This window comes from Lipotes vexillifer, unplaced genomic scaffold, assembly GCF_000442215.2.
Source record: "Lipotes vexillifer unplaced genomic scaffold, Lipotes_vexillifer_v1.1 scaffold1118, whole genome shotgun sequence".
NCBI classification, from domain to species: Eukaryota; Metazoa; Chordata; class Mammalia; order Artiodactyla; family Lipotidae; genus Lipotes; species Lipotes vexillifer.
Genome location: NW_006792971.1, coordinates 389,934 through 412,694, shown reverse-complemented (window position 1 = coordinate 412,694; position 22,761 = coordinate 389,934). Strand labels below are relative to the sequence as shown.

The 22,761-nt window shown below is 39.9% G+C and overlaps 1 protein-coding gene across 1 annotated transcript in view; it reads left to right on the top strand.

The window, feature by feature from the left end:
- Positions 1 to 22,761, top strand: part of GASK1B (golgi associated kinase 1B) — a 40,126-nt gene that overhangs the window by 8,737 nt on the left and 8,628 nt on the right. The window contains exon 2 of the mRNA XM_007466136.1: positions 10,428 to 10,642. Coding sequence (XP_007466198.1) covers positions 10,428 to 10,642 — 215 coding nt within the window. The remainder of the gene's footprint in view (positions 1 to 10,427; positions 10,643 to 22,761) is intronic.

The following is a 22,761-nucleotide window of genomic DNA, read 5'->3' as shown; positions in this document are numbered from 1 at the left end:
ATGCAGTCACGTTCTGAGGTGCTGGGTGTGGGGTTTCAACGTATAAATTTGGGGGAATATAGTTTAGCTTCACAATGACTGTCAGTCTAGATGTCCTGAATTTGAATCCTGGTTCTACTGTGTGACATGGGTGAATTCACTTAATCTCTTCCTACCTTATTTCTTCGAGTGTAATGGTATTGATAACAGTACTGACCTCATCGAGTTGTGAGAATGCAGTGAGCTGATACGGATATAATATCTCTAACAGTGGCCCCCGCATAGGAACACGCAGTGATTGCTGTGTGTTATTTTCATTCAGTTTCTAAGCTGAGTCAGCTCTTGGTGATCTATCGCCTTAGATTTCCTTAGTTTGTTTCTCTAGATTGATGTTCACGTGAACTAAATACACAGGCACCTCAAATTGTCATGTAAAGAAAGCACCTGGAGTGGGTGGTGGAGGGTCCCAGTCTCTCCCGTTTGTGGAGGGTGAATCGCTTTACATTCAGCATCTCACCAAACGGCGCAACAGCCCCGCACATCAGCTGTTCTCGGACAGATTTCCTGTGGGGAAAGTGAGGCTCAGAGACTAGCATGTGTCCAGGTCGTATGCAGTGGGGCTGGGATGCATACGTGGGTGGGAGGGCCCGCCAGCCTCCCCTCATCACTGTCTGCACCATCCTCATTATTCTGTCACATCACCTGGACCCTCGGTGGATGTGGCGGCGTGATCATGCGTCCCCATGGAAACCCACTGCCTCCGCGGCCTTTCGGTCTGATTCCCGAGTGCAGCCACAACGCCTTAACGTCCGCCTTCTCATGACGGTGATTTGGCGTCAGGAGGAGCGAGGCAGTGGTGTCTCCACCGCCCCTGTGTTCATCATTCCCGAGTCTCAGAGGATTATGGAGACGTGGTGGTGGATGGCAGAAGGAGGGCCTGGAAACCCCCTGCCCCCACCTCTACCTCTCAAGTGTCTCAATCCTTCTTAACCCACTTAGAGTGAGGACAGTGGCATCACTGCTTATGAGGAGGTCACACCAACCAAACGTTTGTTCAGGGCCCATTGACCATTGTTTAGAACCTAAGGGCTAGAGGTGAAAACTGGGGGATTCTGAAAAATTCACTCATTCATTCCTCAACATTGTTGAATGCTTGCTTTTGCTTTAATCGGGACTTATGGCAGGAGCTGGAGACCAAAGATGATTGGGAACCAGTCCCTGCTCTCACAGGGCTCCCAGCTTGAGGGCAAGAGACAGCTAACCAAACCTGTCCTACAAGAAGGGTAGGATCTGAAAGAGAAATTAAGGACACACTCCCATTTACCATTGCAACAAAAAGAATAAAATACCTAGAATAAACATACCTAAGGAGACAAGAGACCTGTATGCAGAAAACTATAAGACACTGATGAAAGAAATTAAAGATGATACAAACAGTTGGAGAGATATACCATGTTCTTGGATTGCAAGAAGCAACCTTGTGAAAATGACTATATGACCCAAAGCAATCTACAGATTCAATGCAATACCTAACAAACTACCAATGGTGTTTTTCACAGAACTAGGACAAAAAATTTCACAATTTGTGTGGAAACACAAAAGACCCCGAATAGCCAAAACAATCTTGAGAAAGAAAAACGGAGCTGGAGGAATCAGGCTCCCTGACTTCTGACTATACTACAAAGCTACAGTAATCAAAATAGTATGGTACTGGCACAAAAACAGAAATATAGATCAATGGAACAGGATAGAAAGCCCAGAGATAAACCCACACACATATGGTCAGCTTATCTTTGATAAAGGAGGCAAGAATATACAATGGAGAAAAGACAGTCTCTCCAATAAGTGGTGCTGGGAAAACTGGACAGCTACATATAAAAGAATGAAATTAGAACACTCCCTAACACCATACACGAAAATAAACTCAAAATGGATTAAAGACCTAAATGTAAGGCCAGACACTATAAAACCCTTAGAGGAAAACATAGGCAGAACACCGTATGACATAAACCACAGCAAGATCCTTTTTGACCCACCTCCTAGAGAAATGGAAATAAAAACAAAAATAAACAAATGGGACCTAATTAAACTTAAAAGCTTTTGCACAGCAAAGGAAACCATAAGTGAGACAAAAGCTCAACCCTTAGAATGGGAGAAAATATTTGCAAATGAAGCAACTAACAAAGGATTAATCTAAAAAATATACAAACAGTTCATGCAGCTCAGTATCAAAAAAAAAAAAAAAACAAGCAACCCAATCAAAAAATGGGCAGAAGACCTAAATAGACATTTCTCCCAAGAAGACATATAGGTGACCAAGAGTCACATGAAAAGATGCTTGACATCACTAATTATTTGAGAAATGCAAATCAAAACTACAATGAGGTATCACCTCACACTGGTCAGAATGCCCATCAAAAAAAAATCTACAAACAGTAAATGCTGCAGAGGGTATGGAGAAAAGGGAACTCTCCTGCACTGTTGGTGGGAATGTAAATTGATACAGCCACTATAGGGAACAGTATGGAGTTTCCTTAAAAAACTAAATATAGAATTACCATATGACCCAGCAATCTCACTACTGGGCATATACCCTGAGAAAACTATAATTCAAAAAGAGTCATGTACCCCAATGTTCACTGCAGCACTATTTCCAATAGCCAGGACATGGAAGCAACCTAAATGTCCATCGACAGATGAATGGATAAAGAAGATGTGGCACATATATACAATGGAATATTACTCAGCCATAAAAAGGAACGAAATTGAGTTATTTGTAGTGAGGTGGATGGACCTAGAGTCTGTCATACAGAGTGAAGTAAGTCAGAAAGAGAGAAACAAATACCGTATGCTAACACATATATATGGAATCTAAAAAACAAACCCAAAAAATGGTTCTGATGAACCTAGGGGCAGGACAGGAATAAAGACACAGATGTAGAGAATGGACTTGAGGATACAGGGAGGGTGAAGGGTAAGCTTGGATGAAGTGAGAGAGTGGCATGGACATATATACACTACCAAACATAAAATAGATAGCTAGTGGGAAGCAGCCGCATAGCACAGGGAGATCAGCTCGGTGCTTTGTGACCACCTAGAGGGGTGGGATAGGGAGGGTGGGAGGGAGACGGAAGAGGGAAGGGATATGGGGATATATGTGTACGTATAGCTGATTCACTTTGTTATACAGCAGAAACTAACACACCAGTGTAAAGCAATTATACTCCAATAATGATGTTTAAAAAAAAAAAAAAAGACGATAGGGTAAAGACCTCCAGGAGATATGTTTAGGGAAGCCTGCAGGCACAGAGAGGGATGTGTGTGTATAGGGGGGTGGGTTGGGGGACTGCAGAAGGTTCTAGAAGCAGTAATGTCAGAATAGTTGTTCAAAGTCACTGTGGGTGGGTACAGAAGGGTGGAGAGAACCGATGTGTGAGAAGCTTGTGGAGGGAGCGTGTGCGTGGAAACTGCAAACCGTTCTGGAAAAAGGGGAGTAGGGGCTGGCGGTGGTGAGTGGAGAGTGGGTGGGTTTATGTTATGGAAGGACATGGACTTCATCCTGCAGATGATGGGAAATCACTGAGGGGTCTGAAGAAGAGAGGCGATGTGATGAGCTTTCGACTGTAGGAAGCTCACTCCAGTCAGGAATTTATGGCTTTTTCATCTACCTTAACCAACATTAAATGGCCCAGGACCAGGTCCCCCTGATGTGACCAAGACTTTACTGGCAAAGTGCAATCGTTTGTGGAGTTTGGCAGTGACTCCATCATCACGACCCTCTGAAGTCAAGGTCGGTTCCTGTTTTTCTAAAGGGAATATTGAGACAGGAAGTGTCTGGGAGCTCCCATTTTCATAGCGGAAGTCCAGGGCAGACCTAGAAAGCAGAAGTTCCCGTCCATTAGTCAAAGGTTCAGAACAAAGAAGGACACTTTGCTTCTATTTATTTATTTTTTAAACATCTTTATTGGAGTATAATTGCTTTACAATGGTGTGTTAGTTTCTGCTTTATAACGAAGAGAATCAGCTATACGTATACATATATCCCCATGTCCCCTCCCTCTTGCGTGTCACTCCCACCCTCCCTATCCCACCCCTCTAGGTGGTCACAAAGCACCGAGCTGATCTCCCTGTGCTATGCGGCTGCTTCCCACTAAGCTATCTATTTTACGTTTGGTAGTGTATATATGTCTATGTCACTCTCTCACTTCGTCCCAGCTTACCCTTCCCCTCCCCGTGTCCTCAAGTCCATTCTCTACATCTCCGTCTTTATTCCTGTCTTGCTCCTAGGTTCATTAATACCTTTTTTTTTTTTTTTAGATTCCATATATATGTGTTTTCATACAGTATTTGTTTTTCTCTTTCTGACTTACTTCACTCTGTATGACAGTCTCTAGGTCCATCCACCTCACTACAAATAACTCAGTTTCGTTCCTTTTTATGGCTGAGTAATATTCCATTGTATATATGTGCCACATCTTCTTTATCCATTCATCTGTTGATGAACACTTAGGTTGCTGCCTTGACCTGGCTATTGTAAATAGAGCTGCAATGAACATTGTGGTACATGACTCTTTCTGAATTATGGTTTTCTCAGGGTATAAGCCCAGTAGAGGGATTGCTGGGTCATATGTTTTTAAAGTAGAACCGATGGTTTGGATTGATTCAGTCGTATGTGGCAGAGGAAGTTAAAAGTGCTTCATGCTTAGTTAACGCTTGAGGAAACGTGGAGATTATTTTAACTCAGTCCAACCTCGAGAAAACCAGTTAGTGAAACAGTTAGGAAAGTAACTAAATACATTTCTATTTTTGTTGGAAGAACGGTATTCTAAATCACCCAGAAATTGGATTCCTAAGAGAAGCCCTTGTATTGAGGATTTGTTTGGCTGCATGGAATCTACACGTATAAAATCTATGGAATTCTGCTTCTCTGCCACCTTCCCCCTTTAAAACCTAATATAGGTTGATTCTTTCTAATATCTGATAGTGCTGTATTTTCAGTCTCTGGATCTCACACTTTTCACGCCTTGGGGAGCCCGTTGCCTCAGTCAGGGTGGCTGGAGGACTGGCCTTGAGTCCTGTGGAGACCAGAGATGCAGCGTCAAGTATAGAATCAACACTCGTGACTTGGTTTTCCACCCACGCACTCAGCTTCTCTTCAGACATGTTAATGGCCAGAGCTGCTCATTTCGCTATGCCGGGGCCCGGCAGTTCTTCGTTGCTCGGCTTGGCTCTGAGAGCTCAGCCTTTATTTTAGTCCTTCTTTCACTTGGTCCCTTTAAAACACTCTTCAACTGGCAGACACGCAACCCGATCGTCATTACACGCGTGCTTGTCTGTTTCCACTAAACTCCCAGCTGTGGCCCAGGCCTTGCCAGGGACTGGGATTTTGCAGGGCCTCTGTTTCTGGTATGCCTCACTCTGAATTCTTTCTATCCCAAACACAGGAACCAAATGCGTCCAGATATTGGGGGACAATGGTAAATATGTGCTTTGGGAATAAGTGAATTAACAATGTTTAAAAGCCTGAGCATCTTATCCTCCACATTTCCGCCCCGGCCAGACTGTCACAGAATCCTATTTCACCCTCCCTCACATTGACTGACTTGTCCGCATTCGCCATCCCTAAGCCAAGAGATCTTACCTTCTTTTTCCACTTTTAATCGCCAGAACCCTACTGTGAGAGGCACAGTAGAAAAATAGAGCAGATAGTACTTAAGGGATCGTTAAGAACCAGACACCTGCTACCTTCTCAGTGGAGGTACGCCCACATCAACACTTGCTTTTAGACTAGAGAGCTGCAACATTCAAGTTTTCCTTCAATGCACTGGAAGTTGCAGTGGAACATGACAGAATTTGTTTCCCATAACAAAGGTGAGCCTCAAGATTTGGCTGGTCTTTGTTTTCTTTAGAGGGTTTTGGAGTTATTTTTAATGAAGGGCTCTGAGCTGAACTGTCACTTTCTTTTTTGTCTTGTTCACGAGAAGCTTGGAACTTGGCCCATGTGATAAAATAGGCTTGTGATTTCAGAACTCAGGATGTTTTCACTTGTTTTTTTCCCAGTGATAGATGCAGACATTCACTGATAACTCCCCCTGTAGTTCAACAAAACTGGTCACTGGTTCAAGGTGAAGGGCACCTGATGAACGAGGGCAGAGGAGGTTGTGTATAGTATTCATTCTTAGTGGATTTTCACGTTCGTCTTCTCACAAGAATGTCTTCTTTGTGCTTTTGAATAAAGAACGACTTGGGAGAACATCAAAATTCAGGGGAGATATTCAGATTTTGGAAAAAATAAGTTTTACTGGCAAGTCTCAGTTTTTTAAAAGACAGCTATATAACCGTTAATTCACATGAACACCCACATTTCTTTAAAAACCCCACTTCCTCCCCATTCTGACAGGTAGAATTTTCTCTCTTCACCGTTAAGATTTCTCTAGAGAGCCCAGTACTGCCTCATTCTGACAAACCCAAATGCAAAGAGATGAATGCCCTTCATCTCTGAAACACTTCAGGTAAGTTGCTTTAACGTGTTTGCTGCTTTCAAAGGGTATTTTTCTGTCATCCCTTCAGATCTATCAAGGTTCACTTAATTCTGTTATCAGCCGTATTTTATACGAAGTAGAATGCACCTCACAGTAGTTGCTCACAGCTCTGAGCTCTGGAACCAGCCTGGGCAACGTGCACCAATACTCTGCAAGACCTGCTGGCTGGAAGGAAGGGCATCCAGCCTGGCTCAGCCTGAGAACTGCCTCTTACCCTGCTCTCCGGAAACCCCTTTTCCCTACGGTGACTGACGCCAGGCATGGCAGGACAGAATGTGTTTCTGTGGCAGTCAGAATATTTTGCTGAGGGGAGATGCATGTGGAGGAAAACAGAGAATGTTAACTGCAAACCAATTATTCCTATTCGTTGAAAGCTCCCTGTGGCAGTTTGAGAACCATTTAATAGAAAATGTATCATTCAAAAAAAAATTTTAAGATTTAAAGGAGAGAAACGGTAAATGAAACACAATAAACCCATACACTAGATTAGGGATTGATTCACTACAGTCTGTGGGTGAGGGATAGCCCACAGCCTGTTTTGTGTGGTCCCTGAGCTACCAATGGCTTCCACAATTTTAAATGGTTGAAAAAAATATCCAAATAACAATAATACCACTATGACACCTGAAAATTACAAAAAAATGTAAATTTCAGGGTGTGTAATACAGTTTTATTGGAACAGAGTCACCACCATTTGTTTATATATTGTTTTGACTGCTTTCGTATCACAATGGGCTTGCGTACTTGCTAGTTGACATTGTATGGCCCTCAAAGCCTGGAATACTCACTGTCTGCCCTTGACCAAGCTTGCTGACCACTGGGCTACATTATTGTATCACAGTTAAAGTGACACTGTTTGAGAATATTTAAGTGTAAGAGAAATGTTTGCAATGTAACGTTTAGTGAAGCAATTATGATAAACTATATACATAAGGTGATGCCAAATAGTTTATTTCCCTTGTGTAATTTTTGCCTCTTTTCCCTGCTGGAAATGTAAACTCTATGAAAGCAAAAAATCCCACAGAACAACAAACAACTGAAAACCTGGCCTGTATGTCTGTATGCTTTAGGCCTAGAATAGTGCTTGAGACATAGTAGATATTCAATAAACAAATAAGGGCTAGAAGGCTGATGAATTATGTGATTGTATAATGCATGCATATAAAAATAGTCATAGCGAAACCTTTGCAGGATATGCATATATGTTAGGCACCAGACTGAGACTTTAAACGCATGATCCTGTTTAACAAAGTTTGTTTTGGAAGGTACAGTATTGCCCACACTTTACAGAGGATGAAAGTGAGGTTTGAAAAGGTTATATAACTTGTCCAATGTTACAAAGCTAAGAGGTAGTAGGATCAGAATTCAAAAGGTCTGTTGGGTTCTAGAGTCCGAACTCTAACCGTAAGCTCTACTCCTTAAACTTCTAAAAACAATTTACTTTTTCATGTGTGAAAGAAAGAGATTATTTGTTCTAGTTCGGTGAAAAGTATCATGGGTATTTTGATAGAGATTGCATTAAATCTGTAGATGACTTTGGGTAGTATGGCCATTTTAACAATATTAATTCTTCCAATCCAAGAGCATGGGATATCTTTCCATTTCTTTGTATAATTTCCAAATTCCTTCATCAATGTTTTATAGTTTTCAGCAAATAGGTCTTTTACCTCTTTTGTTAAGTTTATTCCTAGATATTTTATTCTTTTGTATATGATTGTAAATGTGATTGTTTCCTTAATTTCTCTTTCTGAGAGTTCATTTTCAGTGTATAGAAAAGCAACAGATATCTGTATATTAATCTTATATCCTGCAACTTTACTGAATTCATTTATTAGTTCCAATAGTTTTTTTGGTGGAGACTTCAGTGTTTCCTATATATAGTATCATGTCATCTTTTAGCTATACATTTTAATGTTATTCTAAATTTCCTAAAATGAGTAGATTTACTCTTAATTACTTTTAAAATATGAAACAAATGTTTCTAAAGGGAAGGAAAAACAGCACAGAAGTTAACTGTTTCAATTGTTTATGTGCATAATTTCCTCATTTATCTGAGGGCCTTGTGTACTGAGGAAACTGGCGCTTTGTCTGTCTTGTGTATTGATTTGTGTTGTTGAATTTCAGTGTTTTTCAACTCCCTTTGAATACTTCCCAGCCCTGAGAATGCAAAGTGCTAGCTGTGTATCAGTTTGTTCCAAAGGCACTGAGTGATAGAGCCTCTTGGTGTTGATATTTAGAAGTCTGAAGTGCCCATATCTTTGAAAGCTGTGTTGTGTCTCTTACACGTATTTGGTTACACTGGTTTATGTGTGTCTCCCACTGCATGATGGCCTGTTTTTACCTAGAATTTATTATTATTATTTTTTAAATTGGCATAGTATTTAGAGCATATCCATTTAACATTATATTTATCTAATACCTAAGAAGATAATTGGGTCCCAGCAGCCCCAAATCATTTAGTACAGTAAAAGGAAGTAAAAAGGAGAGAGATAACAATTAAGTTCTTTATATATGGTTCATGTTTCTTTGTCTATTTTTCTTTCAATTGTACATCAGTGACTGTGGCCTATTTTCCACAATCTAAAGCACTTGCTACTGGCCCTGGCCTCAATTGCAAGGCTAAAAGGAGAAAGATTTTTCTTTTGAACGAAACTGGAATGTAGGTGATTAGAATGAGTAAGTGAATGTTATTAATATTATTAAGGTCATTGTAACACCACATTCAGGAGTGGTTAGAGGAGTGACTGTCCTTGCATTAAAGACCAGAGATTAGAGCTCTACATGAAGGCAAATAAGCAAGGTGGGAAAATAAAAGTCTTTAACAAAAAACAGTTATAGATTGAGAACCTCTCAGTTCATTTGAAAGAGCTTTAAAAATCCCTGTGATGTGTCTTGACATTCCAGCCACAGTTTCAGAGCATTCGAATGCCCAGGCCTGTTAAGAATGAGTTAAATGGGATTTTTCAGACCTTTGTGACTTAGTCGTTTTTTGTTTTTTTTTTCCCCAAGAGATCATTCTGATTTTTAAGTTACAAGCAAAGCTGCTCTTCATCATCTTTCAGTGACTTTATTTGACAGAAATGGGAGCTTGAGAGGGATGCTTTGGCTTTAAGCTTACAGTGTCATTTAATGTACAGTTCACCAATGAAATTTCTAAACGATCAAGAATGAGACAAAAACATTGGAGTGACAGAGTTTTTTGAAAAAATATTCTATGCACAGGAAGTTGAAGAAATGACATTTGCTTAAATACACTTTGTGAGGTTTCATGTGAATAAATGAGCCATTACCAGGAGTGCTGTTGTTTCTATCAGAAAAAAACAAAACAAAACAAAAAAAACCCCTCTTGCTTCCTTTTTCTTTCTTTGGAGATTATAGTGACTGGTGTGAGACATACAATTTCACTTTTAAATTTGCAACTTCTAAAAATTCTTTTTCTTCCTGACATCATAATATGGCCTCAGAAAATCAGACAGTTGTTATTACAAATAGAGAGCTACTCCACTCAGACACTGAATAGATAATTATAAATGTCTGGATTCTTTCCTTTGTCATGGTGGCTGCTTTTAGATGTGGAATAAAACCACATTAACCAGAGGACGTAGTTATTGGTGGTTAGTGGCCTGTTCCTGCCACATCTATAAAGTATCTTGTTTAAAAAAAACTTTTCTTTCCTTGTCTAACAATAACTTTCCATCTTATAAGACTCCTATCAGGAAGCATCACTGAGGTATAAAAATAGTAACTATTCAGAAGGGAAAGTGATCATAAATGTCATCTAATCAAACTCTCACATGTGACAGATGAGAGTGTGAAGCTGTGAAAGACTGAATGACATCCAAGAGTACACACTGAGTCAGTAACATTCTAAAAGTGGTTTTTTTTGTGTGTTTTTGGATTCTATAGATGGCCGCCCATGTCCTTTCATTCTCTGGGACTCATCTTTATCTCCAACGAGTAATGAGACCCACTCTTCTGTTAAGCTCACCTGGGGAACTTATCAGCAGTTGCTGAAACAGAAGTGCTGGCAGAATGGCCGCATACCCAAACCTGAATGGGGCTGTACTGAAATACATCACCACGAATGGTCCAAGATGGCTCTCTTTGATTTTTTGTTACAGGTAAGTTCAATCAAGTAAGTGGTTATCTGAGACTGACGCAGAGATACAGAAGTCTGCTACTAAGGAATTTTCTGTACCTTGGGTTTTTATGAAGCCAGAGTTTAAGTTCTATAAAGCTGTATTTGGCAAGCCCGGTGTTCTATAAGGTTGTATTTGGCAAGCCTGGTACCACATCACGAGATGTTATATCCTTTTGGGAAATATTCAGAAATGTCCCTTGGCCCTCATATTAATTTCTTCAGTATTTTACTCATGGAATAGTCATACCCATCATAGATACAATTTACTGAGATAACCCATCAACAGCTCTTCAAGGTAGAGAGTCTTACCGTTTTTTGGTCAAAAAACCAAAGTTTTTTGAGCTTAAGTAACTCACCCAAGTTCTCACAACTACTAAAATCTGGGGCTTGGAATCCTGGGATCTGTTGACAGTAAAAGTGTCTTTTTTCTATTATTCCACACTGTTTCAATGGTCACTTGGCCACATACCTTACAGCCACCATTTCCCCTGTTTTTTTTTTCCAGTAGTTCTTTGCAAATATGTCATTAAGATTAGACATTGGAGAATACTAAATATCGGCCATCTACATAACTGAGTGACTTGATGCTTTATAGGTTTCTTAATAACTCTTACCTCCTTGTGATGAAGATCTCATGACTCTCCCTACCCCCTCATTCCAATTACTGCCTTTCCCTTCTTCCACCTTAGAAAAACTGCTTTTCTGTTTTTGTATTGTTAATTAGTATATTTGTGGCAATTTAGGACTGCCTTTCTACAAAAACGTAGGAAGAAAACCAGCTTAGTGAAGGTTGGGGTTTAGGAACTTTGAGAGGAAGAGATGATCTCTGGTGTCTGTGCCTCAGAGCCACCAGTGAGAACTGAGCCGAGAGCAGGCCACTTGGTTTGGCAAGGAGTCGCCAAATACTGATGAAGAGGGCAGCTGTGAGACTCAGGCTGGGCTCCGTATATGTATAGCCTCATTCGCACACTATCTCTCTGAGGTAAGTGCCCTCTCTCCATTGTACAGGTAGGGAAACTAAGGCATAAAAAAGTTCCTGTCAAGAACTGTGAAGGGTCTGAGGTCTTACCCTGCTTGCAAGTCAACAAGTTAGCCAGCCATAGATGCTACAGCAGAAGACAAGAGCCTCCCGGGTCAGCGACAAATGACTTCATCACTCACGTTCCTCTGCCCTCAGGTCCCACTGGGGCGATGTGGAGTCGCCCCACTGAACGCTACACCCAGTGGGGTTTTGTACCTTCTGAGGAAACCTCCAGTCTTATAAGAGGCTGCTGACACAACTGCCCAACATTTGCCCCAGAAGGAGACATTATCTTTATTATCCTGGTCAGGAAACAAATCTGTCTTCCACCCCGGAGGGAGACACTCTTTGTGTCTTCCAAGACTGTTTGCTATACTGACATCCTTGAAGAGATAGTGCAGAAGAAAACTTGATATAAGACGTGCAGAAATGCCAGGGAGAACTGTTTCTCAAGAGTTACCTCTCTTGTTTGGTGTTACTTAGCTAGTAAGTTCCCAAATAGAGATTTTAGCAAGTTTGGCTAACTGTATTTTTCATATTATTACATAACAACTACCAAGTTATTCTTAGTTATGGAAGATGTTGGTGTGATAACATCTAGTAGCAATACAGTGGAGAATGGAAGATTGCTAGGGTGAAGTCGGTAAGGGTACTCACTATGGGGAGTGGTCAGCATAGATGTCGAAGGTCCTGAGGGTGATGACCATGGTAGGGGGTGGGGGATGGAGAGGAGATTCATGAACCTGGTGGTGAAGTCTACGAGAAGGGATAGACCTTGAGGTTTGCGGCTGATGAACAGAAGAGCTAACCTATAATGATTAGATGGCAAACCCTGTTAGAAGTTGTCTCTGGTGACATTTGTTTTAATTTTGGAACCTTCAACTAAATCTCAACCTACCATCTGTCTTCATCATTCTCCTTTCTGTTAAGGGAAGCTCCAACTATCATTCAACCAATGAAGATATATTTGTGTGACATCTGCTGCGCATTAAACCATGGAAAACCACCGCAGGGGCAGCGAAATAGTATGAGGTGGTTATCCCAATGCTGCACGCCAAGTTTCATTTTTAAAACATTACTTAGGTAGGAAACTATTGTATAAAACAAAAAGATAGATCCATGTAAGGATGGCTGGCCGAAAATAATATACGTTCTTACTGTTATGCAGTCAAAAGAAGAAACTTTTGCCATAAAATAGTAAAGGAGAAAGTTTGAGTGGGATCGTAGGCTGGGAATGATAAAGAGGTTGGGGAAACCATGAGAAAAAGAACATGGATTGGCAATGCTCCTATGATACTTAGTGCATCCTAAACACAGGCATACCTCAGAGAGATTTTGGGTTTGGTGTCAGACCACTGCGACAAAGCCAATATCACAATAAAGTGAATCACACAAATTCTTAGGTCTCCCAGTGCATATAAAAATTATGTTTATAGTATATTATAGTGTATTATAATCTCGTAAGGGTGCAATAGAGGGAGGAGTCTTTCTCATCCCGCATAATTCATGAGGATGAGAACTTTGCAAGACTTTAACCTGGAACCGTCCAAGGTAAGACACCAAGATTGGAGTTCCCAATTTTGCCTCTGGTTAAAGCACTGAATCTAAAAGTCAGAAGTTAGTCTGACTCTTAAGAGTTCATTTGGTCACTATTTACAAAAGTAGATCAAACTATATATACAAGGGTGGCATCTGTGAGAATGGATTTACATTTTTGACTCATCCAGCATTTATTTGTCCCAAAGTCACAGACAAAGGCTATTTTTCTCTAGATGTTGCAGTGTTTCACAATTCTACCAGTAATGTGCGAGAGTGTCTGCTTCCTTCTCTCTTACCAACTTTGGGAAGTGGAAAACTAATAAATGTTTTTGCTGATTTTATGGAGGATAATGGGGTCTTGTATATATTTCCAGGTCCTTCATTACAAGTGAGGTTGAGGATAACATATTTTCGTACATTGATTATTTGTGTTTTTTGCCTGTGAATTGCTTGTTGAAATCATTGATGTTTTTATTGCATTCCATAACTTTTTTCTTATTGATTTATAAAAACATTTTTATATGATGAAAGTTAGCTATTATCCAACCCTAAATGTCTCAAATAATTTTTCTTACTCTGTTCTTTTTCTTTTGACTTTTTAAAAAATTTATTTATTTTTGGCCGCATTGGGTCTTCATTGCTGCGCACGGGCTTTCTCTGTAGTTGCAGCGAACGGGGGCTACTCTACGTTGCAGTGTGTGGGATTCTCATTGCAGTGGCTTCTCTTGTTGCAGAGCATGGGCTCTAGGTGCACGGGATTCAGTAGTTGTGGCATGCAGGCTCAGTAGTTGTGGCTCGTGGGCTCTAGAGCGCAGGCTCAGTAGTTATGGGCTTAGTTGCTCTGCGGCATGTGGGATCCTCCCGGATCAGGGCTCAAACCCGTGTCCCCTGCATTGGCAGGTGGATTCTTAACTACTGCGCCACCAGGGAAGTCCTCTTTTGACTTTTCTAATAGATTTTACTCCAGAGAAATTTTACATTTTTGGTAAGATCTTATTTTATTTATTTATTTTTTGCTTCTTATATTTAGCATCATACAATGTTTATAGAGAGATGTTTATTGAAAATGTTTACTGAGCAAATAAATGAACAAGCTTAAGCCATTTTTCATGAGTACCATAATAAATAGTTATTTTTTATACAATAATGCTTCTCATCAATTACACTGAAATTTTTATTTTAAAGTCAAATATATGCCTTATTTAAATGGTGTTTGGGAATATGTTGGATTATACTGGGTGGATTTTGTGAGCAGTCTTAGAAGAGTTATGCCTGAAGCAAACTGAAATCACTTGCTCTGATGCTACAGCAAGGGCAAGGGAATACAGAACACAGTTGTTAATTTTCTGTACACAACATTCTTTCTGTTTCACCCAGTTAAAAAATCTACATTCCCAAAGGCTATGGCATTTTACTGGGTCTGTTAAATATGATAGAGGCACAAGTAACCTTTTATTCTTGAAGCGTGGGTATCTGAAATGAGTGGATAAAAATTCTCCCCCATTAGGATGACAAAGGGTAGTATTCTAGAGAGCATTTGAGTTTCCAAGATTTGGTCAAATTCCTTTCAAAAGATTAAATAAAATAACAGAAGAAGATTTAGGAGGTATAAAACTTGCTTTTTGACCTCAGATATAGTCTGTTTAACAGTTAGAAACTGAGATTCTGGAACCAGTCTGCTAAGTTTGAATTCCAATTGCCAATAACTAACTTTTGAACATTGAGAAGTTACTTAACCTCTCTTTGCCTTGGTTTCCTCATCTTAACTTAATACGACAAATACCACATTAGTGCTTTTGGACTCTTTAACATTATATGAAAGGCTTTGTTTGGCTTCATAGGTGTTGTATTTAAATAATTTGCTTCACAACCATTTGTTCTATTTTTCCTATGAGCATATGTTAGTACTCTTCATTTAACTTTATAAAGAAAACTAGGAATTATAAGCATACAGGATACTGCTTACAGGGTTCAATTAAATTCAACAAACTTGGACTGAGGGATTTCTGTGTTCTAGTAGATAATTCCCACCCAATCTGTGGGCCTCAGGCATCATTTCAGATTTTGTGTCTTGGCTCTTGAATCTGACACAATGTCATCTCCAGGCCTGGGAACTATTGTTCTCTCGTTTCTCAGTGTGATTCTTTCCCAGAAAAGATGGCCCCTTGGTTGACTCACACACCCAGCTCCGTCTAGGAAGTTGGTAAAGTCTTCTCCTGCAGAAACTGACCCATTAGATCATCCCTCCTACTAAGAAGTTAGGCCGACTCAAAACCTCGTGGAGATTAGGAAACCAGCACTATTTCAAAAGGCAAATAGTTGCACGTTTTATGGCCCTTACATGGAATGTACTTCTGCTGCTAAAAATTCCCTACAAGAACATGACAGGATGGAGAAAGTAAATACAAAGGCCCTGACCTTTGTCAGTCGGTCTTTTGGGCTTCGACATCTTTTCTCTGGTGGAGACCTTTTAGAGACCACGTTCTCTCACTCCACAGAATTTAAGCTGTTTATTTGATTTTTTCAAGGATGCAACTTTGAAGATAAAGAGCTGCCACACCAACCCTAGCCCGTGACAGAGGTGTAGCTTACTGGCAACCTGGCCTCTACAGCAGGAAGGTATTTCTCTGGATCCTGGCCCACTTCCTGTTAGGGGTTCTCTGTGTCTCAAAGCATCTCCTTCCTGTGAAGAAGCAGAGTTGCTCAGACGCCTGCTTCCAACTTCAAAGCCTTTAGAATTTTATGTATCCTTTCCACCTACTGTCTAGCATTTATTCTCAGAGCTTTCTGGCGTGGATTATGCTAAAGCCTCATTTGTGTAAAATGTGGGCTGGTTGACATAGGTCTTTGCTCTTGTATCTGTCAGAATCAAAGGAGAAATGCCTGGTCAAATACATTCTATTCATAAACCTCACATTGCCAAGTGACAACGAGCTGAGCATTCCTGGGTCAGTTCTAATGTAAGTGCTAATCAAAGCACAGTCTATTTTCCTTAATTACAGGTCATTTTTGCTTATTTCAACCCTTGCCATGGAAATTTTAGGCTGTGCTGAAATTGATTAGTGCATGGTCAGTACACATCAATCCTAAATCTTGTTGTATCCATAGCTGGGCTGGAGAGATCAGGGATTAGAGGGAGCCTGTGTGATTCCATAAATAATCTTTTGAGACTCAAAGATTGTTTAATGCACTGTTTGAGCTAGCTTTTGGGATTGGCTTCGCCACTGATCCTATGCCATGCAAACACAGATAGTTTGAAACCATCCTTGACTGCTGTTTTCCAGGAAAACAGGAGGTCTAAGCGTTGAATCTAGATAAATCTGCCAGGAGGTAAATAAGGAAACCGTGGAAAAAGCAACCCAACAGTATTGCCATAGCAACAATGAGAGGACAAGCAACTATTTATCTGGCTCAATATATATATATTTTGTATGTAATTATTTTTTCAAGATTCATGGTTTGTTTTGCCCAAGGAAGTAGACTCAGAGAGATTTAAGGGAGAGCTGGTCCATAAGGATTCTATTAGTGCCAGGCTGTTCCCAACCATATTCAAAATGTTTATGGACACAGATAACTAAGAGATAAACGGGACTTTTCACATTTGTTACTGATCATGGTCACATTGAATGGGACTGTTTGGGGTGATGGCTTTTCTGTGGCCCTTTCAGGGGGGTCTGTGAGGTCACAAAACTCAGAGTTTTTGCTTTTTTCTTTTTTTTTACAATATTTACAAACTTTGCAATCATGGGTGAATCTGTTGGTGCCTTGGGACGAATCGAAGCTGGCACCAGATTCTACCAAGAGTTGTTCTCCTTTCGTGTCCAATGGACTCATGTGAAAAGACACGTGATGCACTTAAGAAAATGCCTGATGCACTTAAGAAAATCCTTGATGAAGCAATAAAAACTGTTAATGTTCTTAAGTCTCTACCTGTAAGTGTACATCTTTTTAAAAGTTTGGGTGAGCAAGTGGAAAGTGTATATAAAGCACTTCTATTGCTTCCCACAGTACAGTGGTTGTCTTGAGGAAAACCGCTTATACAATTGTTTGAATCAGGAGCTCAACTCATTGCTGTTTTCTCCTTTAACACCATTTTAACTTGCAGGAACAATTCCATTTCTCTTATTATTTTTTTAGAGATACAGCAATTTCTTGTAAAAATATGTTATGTTAACATGTAATGGGTGTATCAGTGTTATTTTTAAATGAGTTAATATGTAACTATTCAATTTTTTTCAGTTTTAATTTCTATATGATAAATGACCCACATAAAGGAGGATTTCTGGGGGGCTTCAATACTTTTAAGAGTGCCAAAAGGTTCTGAAATAAAAAAGTTTGAGAACTATGGCTCTAGGGTAATTTTTCTGAAATAAACTCACTTTTGCCTGTATAGTCGCTGGTAACTTCAGAGTTATGACGTTTCTGTAATTCTAAGATTCTTTGATTTTGATTTTAACGCTCTGAGCTTTTTACAAGATACTGGATCAGGAAAACATGGAGGTCTGGCCTGATAAGGGAGAGGTCTCTTAGTAGTTAGCTATCTGCATTAGACAGATTTCAGTAGGAACTGGCGTTCATTCCTTCATTTTTTCCAACAGACATTTACTGAGTATTTGCATTGTGCAAATCGTGGTGTTGGTTGATGTGGTGGATACACAGTGAATCATACTTAGAGGCATTCGATTGGAATCTCTGTGAAAGCAGGAATCTTGTCTTCTCCATGTTGGGAGGCAGTGTGGAAAAGGCGGAAGTTGGTAGAAATCCACATCATTCTCTAGCTGTGTCTCCTTGGGCAGGTTACTTAGCCTCTCTGAGCCTTTTCTTTATTTGTAATGTGATACCTAACCTTTTGGTTTATTTTGATAGTTAGTAACTGCATGATATAAAATGCTTTTGCAGTATCCTGGGATTTCATATCTGAGCTACATAAATGGCTTTACTTTATAGCTATTTGCCAACCCAAGGAGCATAGAAACAAATACATTTTCAAACAGGAAATTCTATACATATGTGTAAAAATAATCTTTTTTTTTAAAGTCTAATTTAGTAAAACAGAATTTATTTATTTTCTCTTTATTTTCCTTTCTAGTTTTAGTGAGGTATAATTGACAAATACAATGCATATACTTGAAGTGTACAATGGGGTGATTTGATTTACATACACATTGTGAAATCTTTGCTACAGTCAAGCTAATTAACACCTTCTTCACCTCACAAAGTTACCGTGTGTATGTGTGTGTGTGTGTGTGTGTGTGTGTGTGTGGTGAGAATGTGTAAGATCTACTCTGTTAGCAAATTTCAAGTGTACAATACAGTAATTATTAAATATAGTCTGATCCTCAGGACTTATTCATCTTCTAACTGAAAGTTTGTTCTCTTTGACCAGCATCTTCCATCTTCCCGACTCCCCAGCCCCTGGCAATCTCCATTCTACTCTCAAGCAGCATTTATTTTTAAAGAACCAGAAAATAATCAGTCTATCTTTCTTATAAAGAAAGATAACTTTTCTTTCAAAGTTTCAATAACTTTGGGGTATGTTACATTAGGTTGTGTTAATCATTGTTAAAGAAAAACTATTCCATGGTGCTTGTTAAAGATGGTAAATCAGCCTTTGTTCAGGACCATCGCAAGAGGTGTAGGGACCACTGCAGTGGGATTTTACAGTGGGGAGAGAGATGGGGCTGAACCCAGAATACAGCAGTGCAGGTGGGAACATATAGCTGGGCGGGGGGCAGAGTAGGGGTTATGGGGTGAAAAATGGCTAAGAGCTAACATCCGGGGGAAGGGGAGTTCCAGGTAAAGTGGCCTAACCAGATTCTTGCTAAAGACAGGTGCTCATGCATCACCTTTGGGATGGTGGAATCTGAGGACCCAGGTTAGGTATTGAGCGTGATCAGGTAGCTGTAAGGGTGAGGGCTCCTGGTTAAACTGACTTTGCAGGGTTCTTGCTAAAACTTGATTTTATAAGGAAGGGCGTGAAAAGACTCGGAGAAAGTTCAGGAGCCTGACTTTGGTCAAGCAAAGAATCTTTGTCACCATAATCAGAATTGTGTTTTGCTATAGTCATTTAGTTTACCTTTACTCATTTTTGTCACTATCCTTATAATAAAATACTACCTAATAGAGGAAAATAAAACAGATAGAAATTCCATAAGAATGCTAAAAATGAATGCACGTCAAGTCAAGCAAGGGGAAAGCTGTGAATGAACTGTTCCCTGAGATGTAAATATGCATCATTTAAAAATTATTGGCACCCCTGTTTAATGTTAAATCATTAAAAATGCGGTTTCATTTCATTGAAAGAAAGTATTTTTAAGAAAGAGTACTTATATTAAGGTTATTTTATTGCTGTTTTAAATATTTGCTTCATATAAATCCATTCTATAAATCAGAATTTCATAAAATATTTACTGTTTTTCTTAGTCAAGTGCTCTTTGTAAATCTTTACAGGAGGGTGCGTGTGCCTTTGGCAGGCTATTTTCACGCAGCTCTGCTTGTGCAAATTACAGAACGTGAATTTTCTTTCTCTAAAAATAGATTGTCACTTGCCTGGTGACAAGTGACTCTCTCCAGAGTCTTTCTGTGGCAGAATGATGTTTGACTTCTGGTATTTATTCAGAGGTACATGAATTCAAACATTGCATCTGTAGAAATAGATCCAAATGTATTGTAGCATTAAAAATAGTTTTACTTATATATAAAAACACACTGTTAGCCTTTACGTATGATTCAGTAATGGGGCAGAAACTGGAGAGTCTGCATAGAATTGGTATACACTGATAGTTATTTTTAAGTGTGGAATTCTGGAGTATAGGTGGTGTAGAGTCATGACTACTGTTTACAGAGGCCGAGGCACAGGGGAACTGATGCCCGTAATTAGATATATGTACCGCAAACGATTTTTACTTTTCTCATCGTTCACCAGCTACTCTGCTGGTCACATTTGCATGCATACTCATCTAACAGGCTAGCTGCTGCCATGGCAGCACAGAAGAAAAATGAAACCTATTATTTCATGAGATGAGAGTTCCCTAGCTATACAGGTGCAGACTGGTGAGAAGGCTGCTTTTGCTTTTGTTTTGTTGAGCTCCCAAGGTATGGGCCTAGGTCTGTGATCACAAGTACCATAGGGGCCGGGGTGCTTGTCTGAGGTCGCCCTTTTCTGTGATCTAGTAGAGATCCACACACCCACTAGACCACAGGGATCCAAATCTGGTTCCACTGATAACATGGCAACAGTGCATTGATTGACATCAAGACAAATCCAAGTACAAGGATTTTCCAGTGTGAGTTATTAGCTGACAAGTAAGTAAGTCCATATGCTTGTGTTTCTCTTCCTAGGGTGGGGCTGACAATTCTCACTGTTTTTTTGCCTTTTTGAGATAAAGTAAATACTGAAAGTTTTCTCTCCGTGCATTTTCTAAAAACAAATGAGGTGTCAAGTGAGATCACTGGAATTCAAAGGAATCTTCCAGAAAACTGCAAATTACAATGCTATTGTTATTTCTGTCACATGTGCATGTTGTTTTTCAAATGCCTCTTGCATGCAGGGTGTTCCATGGACTCCCCATGGGCTGTGAGACTCCATGGTCCACAGTTAGTGAAACTGAACCATGTAAAGATGCCAACCAGAAGCAAACGAGGAGTACAGGCAGCCCTGCTTTTTGCTCCCTGCCCATCTTTCCCACTCCATTCACTGGATGCTGTTCTAAAAAGACCCATGTCTTACTCTGCCAGAATCATTTTGTTTATTTGGGTCTTCCCAAAGAAGACAATGTTTTGGAGGAGCTTTGTAAATAGCCAAATGCAAAGTGGATGCTCTCGGGAGAATTCTGTCAATGGTACACATATGTCAAGTGCCTGCTCTGTACCAAGTGTTGGATGAGTTACTACCGTGAATTGTTCAATTCCACTCATTACATGCTTCATTGTGTAACTTAAACTTTCTTTATAAAACGCAGTTTTCTTTGTAAAGGGGCAGTTTTAATGTTTTAAATTTTATTTATATTTTTACATTTTCTTTATTTTTTATCTGAAGTATAGTTGATTTGCAATGACTGAGGTGTACAGCAAAGTGATTCAGGTTTTTTTTTTTTTAACACCTTTATTGGAGTATAATTGCTTTACAATGGTGTGTTACTTTCTGCTTTATAACAAAGTGAATCAGTTATACATACACATATGTCCCCATATCTCTTCCCTCTTGCTTCTCCCTCCCTCCCACCTTCCTTATCCCACCCCTCTAGGTGGTCACACACCACCGATCTGATCTCCCTGTGCTGTGCGGCTGCTTCCCACTAGCTATCTGTTTTACTTTTGGTAGTGTATATATGCCCATGCCACTCTCTCGCTTTGTCACAGCTTACCCCTCCCCCTCCCCGTGTCCTCAAGTCCATGCTCTAGTAGGTCTGTGTCTTTATTCCCGTCTTACCCCTAGGTTCTTCAGTCATATATATATATATATACTCAATATTTTGTAATAACCTAAATGGGGAAAGAATCTGTTTTTTGACATATATATATATATATATATATATATATATATATATATATATATATATATATATATATATGTTCTTTTTCAGATTCTTTCCCCATTTAGGTTATTACAAAATATTGAGTATAGTTCCTGGTGCTCTACAGTAGGTCCTTGTTTTTTTTTTATCTACTTTATACATAATAGAGTTTATATTTTAATCTCAAATTCCCAATGTATCCCTCCTCCCCCAAAGTTGCAGTTTTAAAACAAATAACTTGAAACGAGATGGTGAGAAGCTTGAGGTATTGACTTAACAAACCAGAAGCGCGCACACACACACACACACACACACGTGTGTGTGTGCTCACTCAGATCCTTAGAGAGGTGTAGAAAAAGAGGTAGAAAAATAGATGGGGTGATGTAATTTAATGAAAGGAACTGAATGAGATAAATTTTTGGGTCCAGGGAATTTCTCCTCTCTGTTAGATAGTACATGTTCATTCTACTCTCTCTTCAGCTTCCGAGCACATCCGGCCTTGGTTCCCTTCAGTTGTTTTTTTTTTTTTTTCTGACATCTTCTCCTGATGCCCTGCCCCCTTGCCTGTCACCTCTCTTCCAGCCCTGCAGGAGAAGATGGTAGCGGAGCTTGCAGACAGGCACTGGGCCCTTGTTCAGCTCTGGCTCTGGTTCCCTGCCCTGATGCTCCCCTTGCCCGTGTGGCGTGGACTCATACAGTGCTGCCCTAGCCAGTCCAGACCCGTCCATGGAGAGAGAAGGGAAACACTGCAGACAAGCCTTTAGAAGCTTTGATGTCAATTTGGTAGAGGAGTTTTGTCTGTTGAATCTAACAAAATATTTGGTTGGTATTTTGTATTTTTCAAAATGTCATTTCTCTAGTAATAGATCATTTTGTTTTACTTTATTGTATTATCTTTTTCAAAGTTTCATTAGAAGGATAATGGGACTTCCCTGGGGGGCTGGTGGTTAAGACTCCGTGCTTCCACTGCAGGGGGCACGGGTTCGATCCCTGGTCGTGGAACTAAGATCCTGCCTGCCGTGT